This window comes from Xenopus tropicalis, chromosome 1, assembly GCF_000004195.4.
Source record: "Xenopus tropicalis strain Nigerian chromosome 1, UCB_Xtro_10.0, whole genome shotgun sequence".
NCBI lineage: Eukaryota > Metazoa > Chordata > Amphibia > Anura > Pipidae > Xenopus > Xenopus tropicalis.
The window spans coordinates 106150636-106169359 of NC_030677.2; the positions used below are offsets into that span (position 1 = coordinate 106150636).

At 38.7% G+C, this 18724-nt stretch overlaps 1 protein-coding gene across 2 annotated transcripts in view; it reads left to right on the forward strand.

The window, feature by feature from the left end:
* The first annotated feature begins 4997 nt into the window (after positions 1 to 4997).
* ssbp4 (single stranded DNA binding protein 4) overlaps positions 4998 to 18724 on the forward strand; it is a 234939-nt gene continuing 221212 nt past the window's right edge. The window contains exon 1 of one of the 2 annotated variants that reach the window (XM_012953833.3): positions 4998 to 5209. In XM_012953833.3, coding sequence (XP_012809287.1) covers positions 5154 to 5209 — 56 coding nt within the window. In that variant the 5' untranslated portion in view covers positions 4998 to 5153. The remainder of the gene's footprint in view (positions 5210 to 18724) is intronic. The other variant, XM_002940660.4, reaches the window with a different exon arrangement.

The window sequence follows — 18724 nt, forward strand, 5'->3', positions numbered from 1 at the left end:
TGCACATTCATTTACTGCTTTTCTCCCTTTATCTGTCATTTACATTGGCTTGGAGTGGACCAAGATTGATGTGCAAGTTTAATATATGATGTGCTAAATCTTGATGCTACTCGGTGCACATTTCCTAAATAGACTGCAATGTAAGAACAATCCCTGTTTTGTTAAAGGGGTGGGCAAATTTAGTAGCCTAATGCAATGGGCGAGTGCAGAGGACCTTTTGTTTGCCTGCATGAATTTTGTGGTCATACCCTCATTACACCCTACCTTAAAATTTAGTGGTGAGCACAACCTCCCCTTTTGTGCTTTATTTTATTCAGGAGCACTGGCCAGCTCCATGGTGTAGCCTATCATTCCCAGCTACAGTCAATCAGGAATGACTTTGATACATTTGGCCATGTTCAATATATTGCACACAATCCCTGTTTGGGCATTTTTAGCTTAATGCACAGAATATCTTAATGTCCTATATATATATATATATATTTTTTTTTTTTTTTTTTTTTGATAAGGCGTGGGGACCCTTTGTCTTTGTCTGGATGTGGGAGGTATGTGGGTGGCACAATGGTGTGAAGCCAAACAATGGTTTTGCATGCTTGCACCATTCAACTTTTTACCTCATATGTGGAGACAGCGTGTCTGCTATATCAGCACACATTTTTATTGTAAGTTATCAATTTCACTTTCTGCTGTACCACCAGGGTGAACTTGTAAGCCTAAAGATAATAGTGGCATTATGCCACACTGAACAGAGATTCCTAAACATTTGTCCTATTAATCACAAATGGGTTAAGATACTTAACAGTTTCAGGCTCATCTAAACCAAATCTTAGCTGTATTGTCAGAAAAGAGGGTCTGGTACAAGAATCATCCCATAAATGATTGTTCCTACCAATAAAGCAACACTTAGGGGCTGATTTACTTACCCACGAACGGGTCGAATGGAGTCCGATTGCGTTTTTTTCGTAATGATCGGTACTTTGCGATTTTTTCGTATGTTTTGCGATTTTTTCGGATTCTTTACGAATTTTTCGTTACCAATACGATTTTTGCGTAAAAACGCGAGTTTTCCTATCCATTACGAAAGTTGCGTAAAAAGTTGCGCATTTTGCGTAGCGTTAAAACTTACGCGAAAAATGCGCAACTTTTCGCGTAAGTTTTAACGCTACGAAAAATGCGCAACTTTTTACGCAACTTTCGTAATGGATACGAAAAACTCGCGTTTTTACGCAAAAATCGTATTGGTAACGAAAAATTCGTACAGAATCCGAAAAAATCGCAAAACATACGAAAAAGTCGCAAAATGTTCGTTTTCAAGTTGGAACTTTTCCAATTCGGGTCGGATTCGTGGGTTAGTAAATCAGCCCCTTAGTAATCTTCAGACCTCCTTCACCTTCCTCCATCTCCACTATCAGAACAATGACCAAAAAATTAGGAAACCTTTTAGAGTAACAAGGCAAAAATTGCAAAGGATATTATTTTACAATAATAAACTAGTGATGAGCGAATCTGTCCCATTTCGCTTTGCTGAAAAATTTGAGCAACTTTGAAAAGATCAATACAGAGAAAATTCGTCAAACACAGAAAATAACGCACGCAAATTTTTTTTTTGCTGTGCATCATTTTTTAATGCGTCATTTTTTTGTACATACGTTATTTTTCTAACGTGGAAATTCACCACAAATCCATGGCAAAACATTTCACTCATCATTAATAATAACCTTATGTACAGTCAAGCATGGTAGTCATGGTTTAGGGATGCTTTTCTCCATTAGAACCTAGATAAGCCATCATTAAAGGAGTCATGAATTCTGATTTGTGCCAGAGGATATTACAAGGTCAGGTTTGGCATTTGTCCATAATATTAAAGGAGACATATAGGATAACTAAAACCACTCCAGTTTTGTAGGGTATAATCATTAATACATGGTGCTAGTTTTACTTTGTGCCAAAATGAATATTTTCTTTCAAAAAAGACCACTTCATTGGCTGTCCCTATAGATCCTCCTTGGTCCCTGTCTGTGTTCCAAATGAGGGATGGGCATGTCCTAACAGTCCCTGCCAGAAGCTCAGTTGGAGGGGAATAGCCAATTACAGCTCTACAGTGACACATGCAAAAACAGACTTAGGTTCCTTATTAGGTCAGCCTAGTTAAGTACAGCACCGGATTTCCGGATCTGCCCTTTGCGCATGTGCCCTCCCAAACAAGTCCCCCCCTCCCCCCCATGCGAGCGTACGCATTCGCGCAAGTAAACATTAAACACTCAAAATATCAGGGCAGCATGAAAATTTGTGCTGCCCTTGGCCCAGCCTTTGTGGCCTTGCCTGGCTGAGTATAATGCATTGGCACATTCTTGATTTTCAAGTGCCTCTTGGACCTGCAGCAGAATAACACACAAAACAAGTCTAGGTTAGAATTATTAAAAATAAAGCCATTTACAGACATCCATACAAAGTCCACTTCTCAGCTCATTACGATGCTGTGAAAAGGCTCTGAAAGAATGTGATTGAATATCCACAAATGTTGCTGAGGTCAAACCAATATCCCCCCACAGAACCATGACAGACAGATCCAGTGGCGGATTAATCATATTTGTGGCCCCTAGGCTACACTTTATACATGCCCCCCCTTCAAGAACTGCAATGACACTGCAGGAGTGTGTTTATCTCTGCTTCCCCCCCACCCCCTTGTTATCATTAACCCTGCCAGAACTGGGGTGGGCTGGAAATGACAGGGCTGTCAGTGTATGGAGGGGTGCCTTAATTGCTACATTGGAATAGGGCTTTATTTCTCTAGCAGGCAGTGACCATCATGTTCGGATTACAGGGCAGCCGCCCTTACCCTCTTGAGGCGGTGGTAGGTGGTGTGTATGCGCAACCTCTCAGCTCTCCGTGCCGTGACAGGTTTGGCGCACATCGTTGACATCACACCATTCACTGATCCCAACACAACATGGCATAGAGAGCTGAGAGCTTGGCTGAACCTTGGGCACGCACACGCATGCCAGCACAAATAATAATAAGTAAAGCAATAAAACAAAAGCTACATGGACCCCCTAATCATATGGGACCCCAGGCTATAGCTTAGGTATGCCTAATGGTTAATCCGCCCCTGGACAGATTAATATCTGCAGGAAGTTTATTGGCAGTTTTAGGGCTGTAACAGACAGGGAGATTAGTCGCCGCCCGACAAATCTCCCTTGTTGCGGGCGACTAATCTCCCCGAAATTTCATCCCACCGGCTAGGATGCAAATTGCCGGTGGGATGGCATACGTGGCGCCACGATTTGCCGAAGTCTCAGAACTTTCCTCTCCACGATTAGTCACTTTTTATAATCCTGTGGTGACTAATCGCCCCACGTGTCTTTGCCGTAAAGGGCGAATCCTTTGCCGCCTTCTTTTTCTGATTCTATCCAGCTTTCTAATGGGGGTCACTGGCCCTTGCAGGAAAAAATGATTGCTCTGTGAGACTAAAATTTTTTGTTGTTACTATTACTTTTTATTGCTTATCTTTCTATTCAGGCTCTCTTCTATTCATGTTCCAGTTTCTCATTCCAACCACTGTCTGGTTTCTAGGGTAATTTGGACCCTAGCACCAGCTAGTGATGAACAAAAAAGATAAATAATTCATTAGCTACATATAATAAAACATTAAGCAACTTTCCAATATGGATTTATTGAAATTTTTTAGTGCTTTAAAAAATATTTGTAAACGTAATTGCTATTGAAAGCAGCATTTGCTAAACTCCTGGTTGTTACCTTTTAAACAATGTTGCAAGTGCCAGGCTCCTCCAGCAAACACTACTTCTAATGACAATTATATATACAAACAAGTCAAAAAACATTGCAAATTTGTGATGAATGTATATTGCAAAGTTGCTTAGAATTGTGTTTTCTTTTATTATATTTTGGGTTGACTTGTCCTTTAAGTTACAATTTTACTATAGCATTGACCTTACATAAGACATTGTAAATGTTTCCCTATTTTGAAAATGCATGACATATACAGTATATCAAAACATAATGTTAAAAGCCTTGGAAAACTTGGGTATCCACTATCCAAAGGTTGAACCTGTATAGAGAATGTATTTTGTATTAAATACTCAGTACAAATCTTTACATGGGCTATTTTGCACGTTTCTTTGTGAGCTGCCTTACTGCTTGCACGGTTGAGTATCTTTTTAATCTCATCCATCGACATCGACAGTGCCCTCTAGTGGCCTTTTTAAATGGAACAGTTCTTGTTGGTACTAGTTATTGCCAGTATAATAATTTAAAGGTGTAATTTCCCTTTAGATTAATAATGAAAATAAAGCTAAATGACAGAATATAAAAGAAAATAAGACTGTCTGCGATTTGATGTTATTTTAAAGTCCTGCTGTGCTTTCTACCTGCGTATATTAATTAATATGTTCCCGAAACACACATGCTATATACACATATATGGGATACATAGTCTGCAATAAGGAGAATGCAGTTTTCCACAGAGCCCTATTTAATCAAATAATTCTTATTTTTTTAATGAATTCCTTTTCTCTGTGATAATAAATGATTACCCTTTACTACATGGGAAATAATTCCAGAATAAACATGCTGGTGGCAAAACAATCCTAATGATTATTTTTTTTAATTATCTGTCATATAAATAATGTTTTATATTATATTATATAAATATATATATAATATATATGGATAAATATATATATCATATATATTTTATTAATATATATTATTTATATTGCCTACATATATAATTTAATTTACATATTTTTGAATCTATCTGTATATCTATATGCAGTGCGTGCGGTTAGCGCTAGAAAAGAAATGTTAAGGCAGTAAAGCAACAGCTCCGTGCCTAAATCATTTCCCTGGGCATTGCCCTTTTAAGAGGGAAAAAAAGAGCCACAATCTCATCAGGGAGGGAGGAGTGAGCAATTCCTGGAACAGCCGAACAAAAAAAAAAAAAAAAGAAAGAAAAAAAAAAAAAAAGAGAGAGAGAGAGCTGTGACTGTTTCAAGATCCCCCATTAGAAAATGTGCCTGATTTGTGGCCAATGCTTTGGGATGTAGAAAACTGAAGGGGTAGCTATGGAGATAGAGAGAGCATTGCTGGCTGCTTCCTCTGACAGGTGTTGAGTAGGAAAGTCTCACACAAGCATGTATGCCAAAGGGAAAGGATCCACTGTCCCCTCTGATAGCCAGGCCAGGGAAAAGTAAGTGCCTCGTCTATTCCTCACAGCTCTTCTCTTTTCCACGCTGCGCTCCGGCACATTGACTGGGGGAATGAGTGGGAAAGTGCAGCGGGCATGTTCCTTGCACTCTGACAGGGTGAGGTGGGCAAAGGGCAGCCGGGCAGTGGGGGTGTGATTAACGCCGTAGTGTGTGCGGAACACGGGACGGGCAGCTGGAGTCAGAAGTGCAACTTTGCCATGTGTGGGAGCATCAGTGCAACTTTGTCGTGTTACCGGCTCAGTCCCGCGCTGCCTGCTGGAGTGGGAACTACTCGCTCCCCTGGATTTAGGGTCAGTCCTTAGCGACTCCCGCTCTCAACTTGCCCACTGGCACCCAGGCGCAGAGTTGGCAAGGGTAGTGCCAGTTTGGGAATGATGCTTAGACTTTTTTTTTTTTGTTTGCTATGTGTGGCACTGGTAGGATGCAATGCTTTGTTCATCCCATGGATTCTTGTAACTTTCTTCTTCTGCACATGGACCAAGACATAAATACATCTTAAAGGTCCAGTAACCTCCCCCCAAATACACACATAAACAAAGAGGCTTTACATATTGCATGTTTAACATTGTTTTGCTCTCTGTTTAGAGTGTGTTAGCCAAAGTTTAACTTTAAAGCAAAAGTACTTTATGTGTTGTTTATATTTTTATTTTTATATTACTATACACAGTTTTCTGATATCTGCCCAGTATTAGCTCACCACTTGGGTACTAACAGTATATTTTATAGAGCAGCCCCATTATATGAAAAGTAAGTGATGGGGTCCCTCCTAGCAGTGTCTGTATAACCGAGATGTGTATGAGAACTTTTGTTGTGTGTTTCTGTTACTTGCCCTTTAAGTCTCTGACATGAGTGAGTTGGGAACATGCTGGCAGTTTTACCCGGCACACATTCGCGGGGCAAATAAACACCGTTCCATTCGCAGCCTTTTAAATAAACCATGTGGGTGCTGTGAACGCTGCTATTTTGTGCACTTGCTGCGTTCATTTAAAGAGGAAAAAAAAAAGAAAACTTTTACACAGTACTGTGTTAATTCCTTCGGTTAATTTCTCAATTACCTTGATTGCTGTATGCAGCAGTGTGTGTGTGCATCTTTAATTAGTGCTGATGATCAGATAGCATTGTTTTCATACTGATCTCTTTGTGCGGTAATTTATGCTTTGCAAGTACCCATACGCTGCTGGGTGGTGGGCTCCATTGAAAAGTTCTGTTCCTCCTAGTATCAGTGTTTAGGATGGCAATGTGGATGCCAGCATTATATTTGGTCCAGGTGGAGGGGGGGTCGAATTATGTACCAAATTGGATGATATGAGCAGACACTGCTTTATTTTTTGTTTCGTTGCTCTTTATGCAGGCAGCAGTTTCATTGGCTCCACAGAAAGTTGTCTGAAAGTAGGTTTTTAGCCAGGGTCCCATCTCCTGGATTAATCTTTTATTTAACTTGGAGGATTTTCACTTAAGAACAACATGCTCTCCCTCCCCCCCCCAAACATCACATTTACAGCCCAAGCACTGCTTTTGAGCGCAGTCAGGGAGTCCCCATACAAAGGCTGCCAAAACAATGACCTTCTTTATAATCGGTTCCCTTCTCGCCCCTTTTATTTTTTCCCACCATCTTTGCAAGCATTAAATCAACTCATTTACTTTGCAAACTGGAGTCCTGTAGCCCTGACCCGAGATTTAGGGCTCGTAGCAATTGTTAGGAAGCAGTTGGCACAGTCTTTACCTTGCTAAGCAATGAAAGGGTTATTTTCCTTGTGGTTTGGGACACACAAAGCTACCCTCCATCCCTACTGTGGACAATGCTTTACATATAATGAATGGTCTGGCAGTAACACATTGTAATATGCTTCTTTTATTTCTAAACTTTAAGCCACGGGAGGGCAACCTGCATCCCCCACAGATATTTCTGATCTGCAACTCCTATTGACTGTCAGTCAGATGCTGGGACTTTTAGATCAGCAACATTCTGTAGATTGCCCATACTTCCTTTAACACATCTGTTTCCTAATATTTTGTAAATGTGTAAATATATATAAAGCTTTTGTTTCAAACATAAGGAGAGGCTAAAAAGTAGTGGCTATAAGAAAGTATGAAGAGCTATAATGTACATTTGTCCCATACAGTTACCTGTAGCAATGAAAAAACTTTGACTGGCCTAGTGCAAATAAAATTATGAAAGCAAAATATTTGTTGAACTGAAGTCAAAAACTTTAGCAAGGCTACTAAAAATATTACTATTCATTGTATATTGTACTATCCATTATATAAATTTCATATTGCTTTACAAAGATAATTTAAGTTGGCCATACAGGGGTTGATTGAAGTTGAGTCATTTAGTCCGATTAGGCATCTTCTCTGCTCGTGTATGGAGTCCCCCAAAGGTCTTCCCTAATCAACATCTGGCCAGTAATTGGGCAGGTTTGATTTTCCTGTTGGATCAGGGACCACATCGGCTTGTTAATGTGGTCCTCGGTGTTATGGCCCCTATACCTGTCATTGTAATTCAGTAATTTGGCCCTAGGGCCAAACGATTGAATTAGCCCCATATCACCCACCTTAGTTGGCCATATAAGGAGAAGATCTGTTAGTTTTGTGACCTGCCAAACGAGTGGATCTTAATATGTATGGCCACCTTTACTCCTTATGTATGACCTGTATGTTGAGGGTGGCCAGAAACTCACATATACACAGAAGAATATATACTGCTTTGGCCAATATTGGATGCGGGACCCCATCACTACAGGCAGCACTGCTAACCACTGTGCTTAACATATTGTCATTTGCTTTCATTCTCAAGGAGTAACTTGCATAAATCTCATAGCTAACCCCTAGCAGCTGTCCTGACAATTGCTTTTATTAGCTTAACTAAGTTAGTGCCTTAGTTGAAGTGGAGATTTGCTACACTGCAACAGTTTGCACAGGTGATTTTTACGACAGCAACATCTGTGGCAGGTTGCACAAACTGGTTTTGTTTCCATAAGAGGTTCTTGTATCCATCTGTTTAGGTGTGTAACATGCAGTTGCATCTACTGTACATACAGTTCTACTGCAATGGGGCAAGGAGATGCACTCACAAGCCATTTGGGGGGCCAGTTTGATAATGAAAATCAAAGGTTTTTCTGTTAATTTAGTTTAAGCGTTATACATTATGCTCTTGTCCAGGGTGCCCGGGCAATTTGTTTTCCTCTGTAGTTCGTAGATAAGAAAGAAGTACTGAAGAAGACCACAGAAAATAGGGCATGATATGTTTTGATCAGCATGATACTTTAAAAAAGAGCTGCAATGGTCAAAGTGCCCTTGGTGACTGGCAGCATCTTCTTATTTATTTGAATGGAAAACAAGCTGTCTATGGTAGATGATCACACTGTCAGGCAGAGATTGGTTAGGAATGCAGTGTCTTCCTTATTGATTCCTACCTGACTGTGACAGCATCTGCCAAAGGTGACACTCAAATGAATCTAAAGTGTCAGATAGCGGGAAAAGGTATTTTTTCAGCCAAGGTTCTACCTAAGAGGACCACAGCAGTCAAAATGCATTGGATGCAAAGAGTCTTAGGGCTACGGTGGATGGGTTGCTCTCAAATACTCAAAGCAGAGTTTAAAATAATCCGCTGCATAGTTAAGTTGACCTGGAACTCATGATCACCCAAAAACACACCATGTTTTTTTTCCAATGATAATTACCTTTACAGGTTGGCTCTTTTTACTTTTCTGTCAAAGTGAGGGAAGCTTAAAGAAAAACAAATGCTTATTACTAGGGATGCACCAAATACAGGATTCAGCTCAGGATTCGGCCTTTTTCAGCAGGATTCAGCCGAATCCATGGTCGTGATCCTTAAAATAATGTGACTTTTTGGCACATAAACACGGAAGTCTAAAATTCTTAAGTTCTTATTCCTGTTAGCTTCATTCACAAATGCAAATTAGGATTCGGATTTGGTTCGGTCTTTTGTGAATCCCAAAATAGTGGATTTGGTGCATCCCTACTAATTACACATGTATCGTTTTCTCTCCCACTGGGAAGTTGTCCATTTTGCCTGCCATTGACTCATCAAACATAATGTGGAAATGCACTGGAAACTATGTGTGCCATAAATCTTTAGTGTTCTAAGGCTTTTAAGGGGATAAGGTACCCAGACCACCCTTTTCAAAATCGTATTAAAAATACATGCAGTTCATGGTTGATTAGTAATTAGTCGATTTTACCATATACAATGCATTGGATTGCAACTATTCATTATTAATATATTGCACTTTTATCAACATTTACTTTTTACTGGTCAGGAGCCATATGGGCCATGCAAGTCTGCTATCAGAAACCTACTTTTTCTACAATGGTTCAGTGCAAGTTTAACCTTTAGAGCCCCGTATTCCTTATATTGTATAGTAATAAATATTTGTTTTCAGGACCCCAGTAATATTTGGGTCCTACTTCAAGTAGATTTTTACCACTGGTAGGAGTAGAGCAAGGGAAGTGGTTGGGACTATCAAAGGTTGATGCATGATGTGGGAATAACCAAAAATTACTTTGATTTGGTTCCCTGCAGGTTGGCATCTCTGTGTATTGCTGGTACTGTAATATGTTATTAGAAAAGCACCAGAGGTGTAAGTACATATATCCAGAGGAAACCAGCAATTTAAAGGGAACATTACTGAAGCAATCAAACCAAAGGCTTAACTTTCCAATTCCTATGTGTTATACAATGGGCATTTTTAAGCTTTAATTTCTATGAAAGACAAAAAATGATTTTTAAAGATATATATAGATATATAAATATATTTATGTATGCACTTCTTGTCAATAATTAGCAATTGATTAAGCTTTCATTCAATATAAGAAGTTCCCACTTAATGCTATAAATTTCATGACTGCAGTGGTTACCCTTTGTAAATCAGTATATACATCAGATCTGTCACACAAGAGGTATGGGAGGAATATATATCATGTATTTTGCCATGCAAGATGTTAAACAGGATAAAGAGAAGACATTTGACTTATGCGGATTTGTTACTGTGGTTTACATGATGATGAGGACGCTTAGATTTTAGATATATTGATAATGATTTGTATTTAAAGCCAGATAGCCATTCATTTTGCCACAGACATTTCTTTGCATTCTTCCACAGAACAAAATGTAAAGTTCTATTACATTACTGTATTCCTTTAAAATATTTCAAGTAAAAGGTTTAGCTGTAAGATTTTGGGCTTCCAAGCTGACCTGAGGCAACCCCCATTTAAATATTTATTATAAAGTTATTTATTACTTATTCAGTGTTAGTAGTTATTTATACAGTGCCAGAAATTTGCCTCCTACCCTTAGTTCTGGCCTTGCAGTGAGACATGTGCCTAGGGTACAACTGGGGGGGCCCTAGGCACATGTCTCTGCTGACTTCTCTAATTCCAGCCCTGTGGGTATTGCACAGAACAGTACCTCGAGCGTGTAGTGCACAAGAGTAAATTCATTAGGGATGTGCCACCTTCAATTGTCCCTTATGACAGTTAGAACACACCCTTAACAATGCTTGTGAGGTGATCATTCACAACCATGTGTTGTGCTATGTTTTTAGCAAAGAAAGAGGCAATAAAATGATCATTCAAATCAATTAGCAGTCAGAATAGTTAATAGGTCTTACAGACTCAGATTTGAGTATGCAGATGATGTTTAGGTTCAGCATTCAGACAAAGTGTTTCTGGAGGGTTCAGAATTCAGGCAAATCCAAATTGGATGGATTCAGTTAATCACTACATCTCAGCAATTTATCTCATTGATTTGTCTCAGGAAAAGGTGCCAAAACAAAACACCCTGTGTTATACCATTGTTACACCATAGTGCTCCACTATACATTCCCAGGTAGAAAAATGTGAAAGGTTTTATAAGTAATGCCACCACTTTTCTATCTGTCATCCAGAGATCCTGTACCTTCTTTCCAGCACTGCCAATATTAACAGATTAGCTTTTCTATTGAATCTTTCAATTGCTGCTGGTTACTACTCACAACTAAATATCACCTTCCAATCATGTTGCTGCTTTGCAGTTCTTTGCATATTTCCCCCAATATCATCTCTTGGCTTCCCTGTGAGGCAGTGAAAGGTTTACAAGCTATCCCTGCTGCACTTGCATAGCATAGTCTTTCACCAAGTATAGTCTTCCTTGGTAATATGTGAAATACAGGTACAGGTTGCACACTTAAAGGGAGAATGATGTGATCTTTTAGGCCAGTGGCACATGGGATGATTATTGGGCATTTTGATTGCTATGTTCTCTTGCCTGTGTTTCTAGCACTTACTAATGGGTGTTGATATAATTTAAGGACATGAGTGATTACCTCCTTACTCTCTTTTTTGATGGGTTTATCTCATAATATGGACTTCAAACTGTTCTGCAGGGTCTATCTTTAATTGAGGCTGGCTGAGCTGCATCCATCATGCTGAACTTTTGTTCCCTCCCTCCCAAACCTGATTTAATTTCCCAAATAGAAACCTAAGCAACCAACCACTGGACAGGTAGAGCTGTCTTGAACTTCTCAGTGATTGCTGACTGGCATTGGCATTATTCCTGCTGGGTTTATAATCAAGTCTGCAAATTGACCTTCACTTATATACCTTTTCCCTTAGGGACTTTTAGATGACTTTCCATGAATGGACTGCAGTAAAAAATTCTTATGTGAAACAAACCTGAAAGTGGTAAAGCAAACCTTGAATACATATTACGAGTGACCATGTGTATGTAGCCTTAAAGATTTCTTATGAGCAATTATTCTTGTGTGTTTAATCTACCTCTGTTTGCATGAGTTTGCAAGATACACAGGGCCTGATTCACTAAAGGGCGATAAAAATTATTGCACGCTTTTTCGCGTTAAAAAACGCAAAATAATTTGCACGCGATTCACCATAGTATTATCGTGTGCGAAAAATCGCCATTTTCGCATGCGGTATTTCTCGCACTAGTTTTACCGTTTTGCGTTAATTTCCGCGCTGAAAAGAATATGATCGCATGATTCACTATAACTTTTGCGCGCTAAATATCGCATTCGGCTATGCGAAAATTAACACCTACTACAGGCAGGCGAAAAATTATACAAAAGTACAGTAAATGATTTTTTGCAATAAAATATGGACTTAAAGTGTTATTTATTCAAGTCTGTGTTTCCCCTAGAGTGACGCAGCCGCCAGTTTGCAGCGAAATGTTCATTTTTAATACAGTAATTTTCTGCAAGTATTGGCGTGTATGGCTAACATGGCGTGCGTTCATTTGCGCGACTATTTCTATTTGGCTACAAGTGATGAAATGTTTCGCCAGGCATGGATTCGCAGCGAATTTTTGGACGTGCGTTGAATTTTTTTCGCGGCGGATTTTTTCATGCGTTTCTCAAAACAATCTGCCAATGGCAAAACGCATGAAAAAATTTGCCACGCAAAAATTCACCGCACATCCAAAAATTGATACAAGTGTCAAAAAATAATAGTCACAGCAACAATTTTTTTGCCCGCACAACATTTTTGCCGTTTCGTGGATCTTTCGAAAGATTTGCTAATTTTTCACTAAAGATAACCAGAACACATTTGCTCATCACTAGTGGCTACTATTTATAAGCATCTACTATTTATATGATACCATTTATATGCTACCATTCATATGCGGCGATTATTTGCGTATTTAGCGCGTGTACTGGCAAATACCGCATTGAAATAGCCCTTCGCGAGTTAAATAACGCATGCAATATCGTGCGTAAAAAAGCGCGAGTATGCTTATAGTGAATCGTGCGAAAAATCGACAAAATTAAGCTGCGGTAAAAATTTTAGCGCACAATAAAAATAGCGCACGTTTTATCGCCCTTTAGTGAATCAGGCCCACAGTCTGGTTTTTATAGTGAAGGATGCTTTCTGTGCACTACTGAACTATTGCCTCAGGGAATCTGACCATTCAGTAATATCCACATGCTCTACAAATTCTTTCATTTACTTCATAAATTTAAGCTATTATGAGGAACATAAAAATATATTTTTGTAAAATTTTGTAAATCTGTGTATTTGTTCAATCCCACATTAATTTACCTTAGTGAATAATAGTACTGGCTAAAAATGCTAAAAGTTACTCTGCATATACCCTTGTTTACACTACTTCCATTTTTTTTTAAATTTGGTTTAACATAGTTTAGCTTTTCTTTTATGTCTCTATGGATAACAATATTATCTAGCATTTAATTAAACATGGATAAGAAATATCATTCAAAACATTTACAGTTAAGGGCAAAAAAGGCCTATTCATAAGCACAGATCTACCTAAACCAACGATAATATAAAAGGGATTAAACTTTGTCCTCAGGGGAACCCAGGGCAGACCAGATCTTCCTTACAATCACAATGGGCAGCTATACACATCATTTACATATAAATCTTTCTTATTTGAATATGAATCGAGTTTGCATATTGATGCTTTATCCCAAAGCTTGCATAGGCCACAGAGTCCCGGGAGGGCCATCCAGACAGACTCATGCCATGTGTCATGAAGGCTTTGATACAGAAATGATCATTAAAATGTGTTTGAGATGTGTGCCTGTGGTTCTTGTGTAGCATGTAAGTAAAGGGATGGCAGTGTTTGATTTTATGGATTTCCTAAGAACTCATATAAAATGTAGTTTTGAAAGGTTATTTTATGAACATGGTTGTTCATTTCCTTTTAAACGGCAGATTAACAATACCCCCTTCCCTTTAATACTTGTGAAGTAGGCTTGCCTGCTGCCTTCTTACGTATTTCAGGGTGCGTTTGAAAATACATATATGAATATGTAATATTTTAAAAGTTTCTTTGAAGGGATGCTGAATAATACTTTTTCAAAAATAATCTCTGTGGATCATGACATAATAAAAAAAAAAATTCTGGTAACTTTTAGAATGCCATTAACTTTGTATATTGTACCAGTGTCTGCAGAGCCATTTTATTTTTAGTACATAGGGCCTTGGGTTAATTTAACCATTTGGACCTATGCCATTCCAGAGCACTGAAATAACTCCAATTAGAACACCAATCTATGAACATTTTTGGAATAAATGGATGAGGTGACCCTCCATGGCACAGCCTTCTGCTCTGTTTAATATCTCATCAGCATACCTCTCTCGCTTTTAGTCTGCATACATCTGTGGAACAATGTACATCAAGGATCCCAAGCCTTTTTTACTCTGGAGCCACACTCTGATGTAAAAAGTGTTGGGGAGTCACACAAGCATGAAAAATGTTCTTGGGGGATGCCAAGTAAGGACTGTGATTGGCTATTTGGTAGCCCCACGTGGACTGCTGGTCTGCAGGAGGCTCTGCTTGGTTAAAGATGTGTCTCTGTGCCTCCAAAGCTTGCCTCCAAGCCAGAAAATTTAAATGGTCACCTACTCTGAGGCCACTGGGAGCAACATCAAATGGGGTGACGAGCGACATGTTTAACTAGCCACTGGTTGGGGATCACTGGTGTACATAGTCAACAACATGCAAATAGGCAATAATTGCAAATGTTCACCATATTTTTAGTAATTGCTATTAACTATATGACAAGTGATGGAGTATGAGTTTCTAAATTCTGTCACTATAGCTACTACCTTTCCTCAGAGCTTTTTAATCATTTTATTGAGAATAATTATAATTTACTATTAACTTACTAGCTTACTAGCTAGTAAGAACAGAAATAATTCTGCTGTATGCCTTGATATTACAGTAGAACAGAATTGTTTATAGGAAAGCCATGCTAATTGTATATAATATCATTGTTTAGGTAACTGGCCTATCATTGCATAAGAACCATCATGTTCTACAAAAATAGGAAGTGATTAGGAATGTCCGTAAAAAAACTTTGCGAGTTGTTTATACTGCAGCTGAAGCCTGTGATAATCAGTTAGTTGGTGTTTTCATCTTTGCCCCCATAAATACTTTGACACTTGGTCAACAGTCCATGGCCCTTGCTGAAGAAGAATAGGTCAATACATGAGGCTGTGGCCATGCAGCCAGTAAACTATGCAAGCTTACATAAGCCTGAAACTACTCAAGCTGTCCGTGATGGCTTCACAGAAACTAGGCAAATCAGTGTTAAAAAAACAAAAAAAAACAATTACATGTGCATCACAAGGGCTCCTGTATATTGATACAATGTGTTTGTATACACCCTTCTGTTGCTTAGCCCTGTGAAACACGTATGTGCTTTATATGCCTTTATTAAAAAAAGGCATATCTAGGCAGTACTATAGAACCCTGATTTTTGTGTTTAAAGTTATATTGTGTTAAAGTGTATTCTGTGCTGAGTTGAGAAAGACTTGTAATAACTTACCCTATGAATAAAACAGTCAGTTGGAATAACCACTGATTAGGTTGTGAGATAAACAGTAAAATGGGAGCTACTGTTTCTTGCATTTTGCATAGAAATTGTGAACAACCACACAGAACTGATGTCACACATTGATCTCCTAATGCACCAGAAAAGCCGCATCAGGTTTGACCATTTATAAGTCTGGGATTAAATTGTACAGTAGTCAATATTTTGCACATAATTGGTCATGTGTTTATCCTGTATAGTTTTTATAGCTGAGATTATTATTATTATTGTAATGCCATGTTTGAAATAACGGAAGCATTCTTCATATGTGTTTGTGTGCATGTATAGAGCAATTCCAAAAAACAGATAGCCAGTTCACCTGCACAATAAAAAGGCCAGCAGGAATGTTTTAAAAGCTAGAATTTCTATTCTGATACGCCTTAAGCCTTCCTTGTATTTTCTGCACTGTGGGAGGCAAATCATTTCTAGCGAGGGATACTTTCTGCTCCCGAACAGTTTTCTCCCCCTGTGCAGAAAACAAAATATATCACATGTACTTGGTATAAAACAGCGGGATAGCAATGGGCCTGCAGACAGAACCACAGGAGGGGCCATGTACCATTCTGCTTGTTTAAAGCCACAACACCAGCAGTTTTCCCACTTTCCCCTAAACCAGGAAAATAGGTCTGCAGAACAGTAGCACTTGGCCTTTACATTGCCGCATTTCTTTCCACCCTTGTATTTGAGACTTGTCCGATTTCATATTTAGTATTACATTTCATCTATCCCAGTACATTTCTAATTCCTTGGTTTTGACTCCATAAAACTGTGCAGGCCTCAAATCAAGTAAATATTCCATTCAATAGCTTGAAAAGAAAAAATGGTATACACTAGAAATTGATGGCGAGATGCAGCACTTAAGCTAAAGGTATATTTTTAAAAAAAGTTAGAATTATCAGTAGGGACTAATTTTGGTTTCACTGGGTGATCAATAAAATAGCATTTGTAACTATTTCTGTGGTTACCATATATACATAGACATTGGCTCATAGATTACCAGAGTTCTAATAAGCAGTAAAGGAATATTGTCCAATAAAGGCTTTATTTATATGTTCCTAATGTTTTACCTTAAAATACAACTACCATTTAATCTGGATAAATTCTAAAAATCATAACACAGAAAAGATAAACAATAGAAAAAATATTCACTTCTGCTATAAGAATTAAATATTTTGCCAACAAAACTTAGATACCACAATTGCTTTTGCTGTTCCCTAGAACCTGCATTTACTCAACCAACTAAATAGAGGATATATCCTCTAAGATATATCCTAGTCTGAAAATACCTGTAGCCTCAATCTTTTGAACATTTGGAAGCAGATCATAAATGCCCCACTGAACACACCAACAATGCATTGACCCTTTGACCCTTTGACTTTGACTGGTTATAAAAGGTCTGGCCACTATATATACAAACAGGATTGCCATTAGGTGGGGACCAGGTCTGGGCCATGACCCAAAAACAGGCCCTGGCATTTCCAGTGCACAGAGGCCCAAACCAGCCCACTAAATACTGTCTATGGCATCTTAAAGCAGCCCCTCTGGCATTTGCTAAAACCCATGGATTGCCAGTCCAGGCCTGGTGGGAACAGGGTTTAGTCCAGTATGGGTCCACATGGAATGCTCAGTTTGCAGGTTGGAATGTGGACTGGGCATGTGGTCATGTGGGTGGGGTTGGAATGGAATGACGATGGGGTTTTGGCACAATGGGTTGTAGCTGGGAGGATCAGGGTGTGAGTATGCATACGGGGGCATTTTTTACCACTGGGACCAACTTCTACTTGTTAGCAGAGCCCTCTGCCTAGGTGACCAGTGGACTACTAATTTGGGCCCTGCACATGCAGATTTTCTAAGTATCTAATCAAAGCTCATTCAGATATGGACTGGCCAGGATGGACAATCCCATCAGCCCCCTCAGCTAACAGGATACAAGGCTATTTTCACATTTTAGGCAATATAAACAGCAGTAAAAGATGTATCTATTGTGATGTGTATAATGAAGAAATGTAATAAAATCTGCAAAGTCCAGGTCTTGTAACTTATGGCAACCAGTAAGCAGCATTTGCTGGGCACCTGTTTGAAAGCAAACTCTGGACTAGTCACTACACCTAATACCAACTTTGCAACTTTTATTACAGTACATATTAAATGCCTCTGTCTCCATGTTTAAAGCAAATCTTTTTGTTTGTTTCTTAATTTCTTTCCTGATTGTGTACCTTTTTTAGCAGTTTTGCGATTTTTTCAGTGAAGTGAAACAGAACAGATTCACTCATTAATAATCAAAGTGCTAGCACATGGGGGAGTTAACTGAGGCCATTATTGTCTATGCAGGCTGTACTGACGGGTCCACGATAAACTGCCAAACGCAGGTGAGATGCAGCATGCAACATCTAATCTGTGTTCTGTGGTTCATTGTAACCCCCCGTGAGTACAAGGTATAAAGAAAATAATGGGCTTCATTTAACTACCTCATAGGACGCATCGTAAAATGCCTGTGTATAAGGGCCCATAATATAGCCAAAGGAAATTGGGTGTACAGACAAGTAGCTAATTGTTTATAGTACATATTGACCAGTCACCTCTTTCAGAGATGCAAAAGGCTCATGTAATAACATTTATAGAGCACATTTAGAGATAACATTTTTTAGAGCAAGTCTGTTTTACTCTTAAACCCCTTTGGCACTGTAATAGTCTTTTGTTGCAGAATTTAAACAAATGGCTACTGTTTACATGTGTCAATATATATGGAGCTCTGATATAATATTTGATGTGTGACAAAGGGCCAGCTGCTATGCAATATCATATATGAATTGGTAACCATGAATAGAAAATGTTACACATTAACTTATACTACATCTGGTGTATATATACTGTATTTATAGTTACAAACTATATTTTTTAGCGGTGGATAGTGGTTCCCTTGGTGGATATGAAAGATTAACTAAGTATTTTTTTTATTTTTTTTTAATAAAGTGTTTTATATTTTTACATGCCTAGTTATGTATGGTATTGGTTGACTGTACACACATACAACCCCACCTCCTATTCGTATTAAAGCAGATTTAAACGTAACTCACTACTTTTGATATCTCTTATTTCTTTCACCATGATTGCTAAATTATCTACAAGCATTTCAAAGAA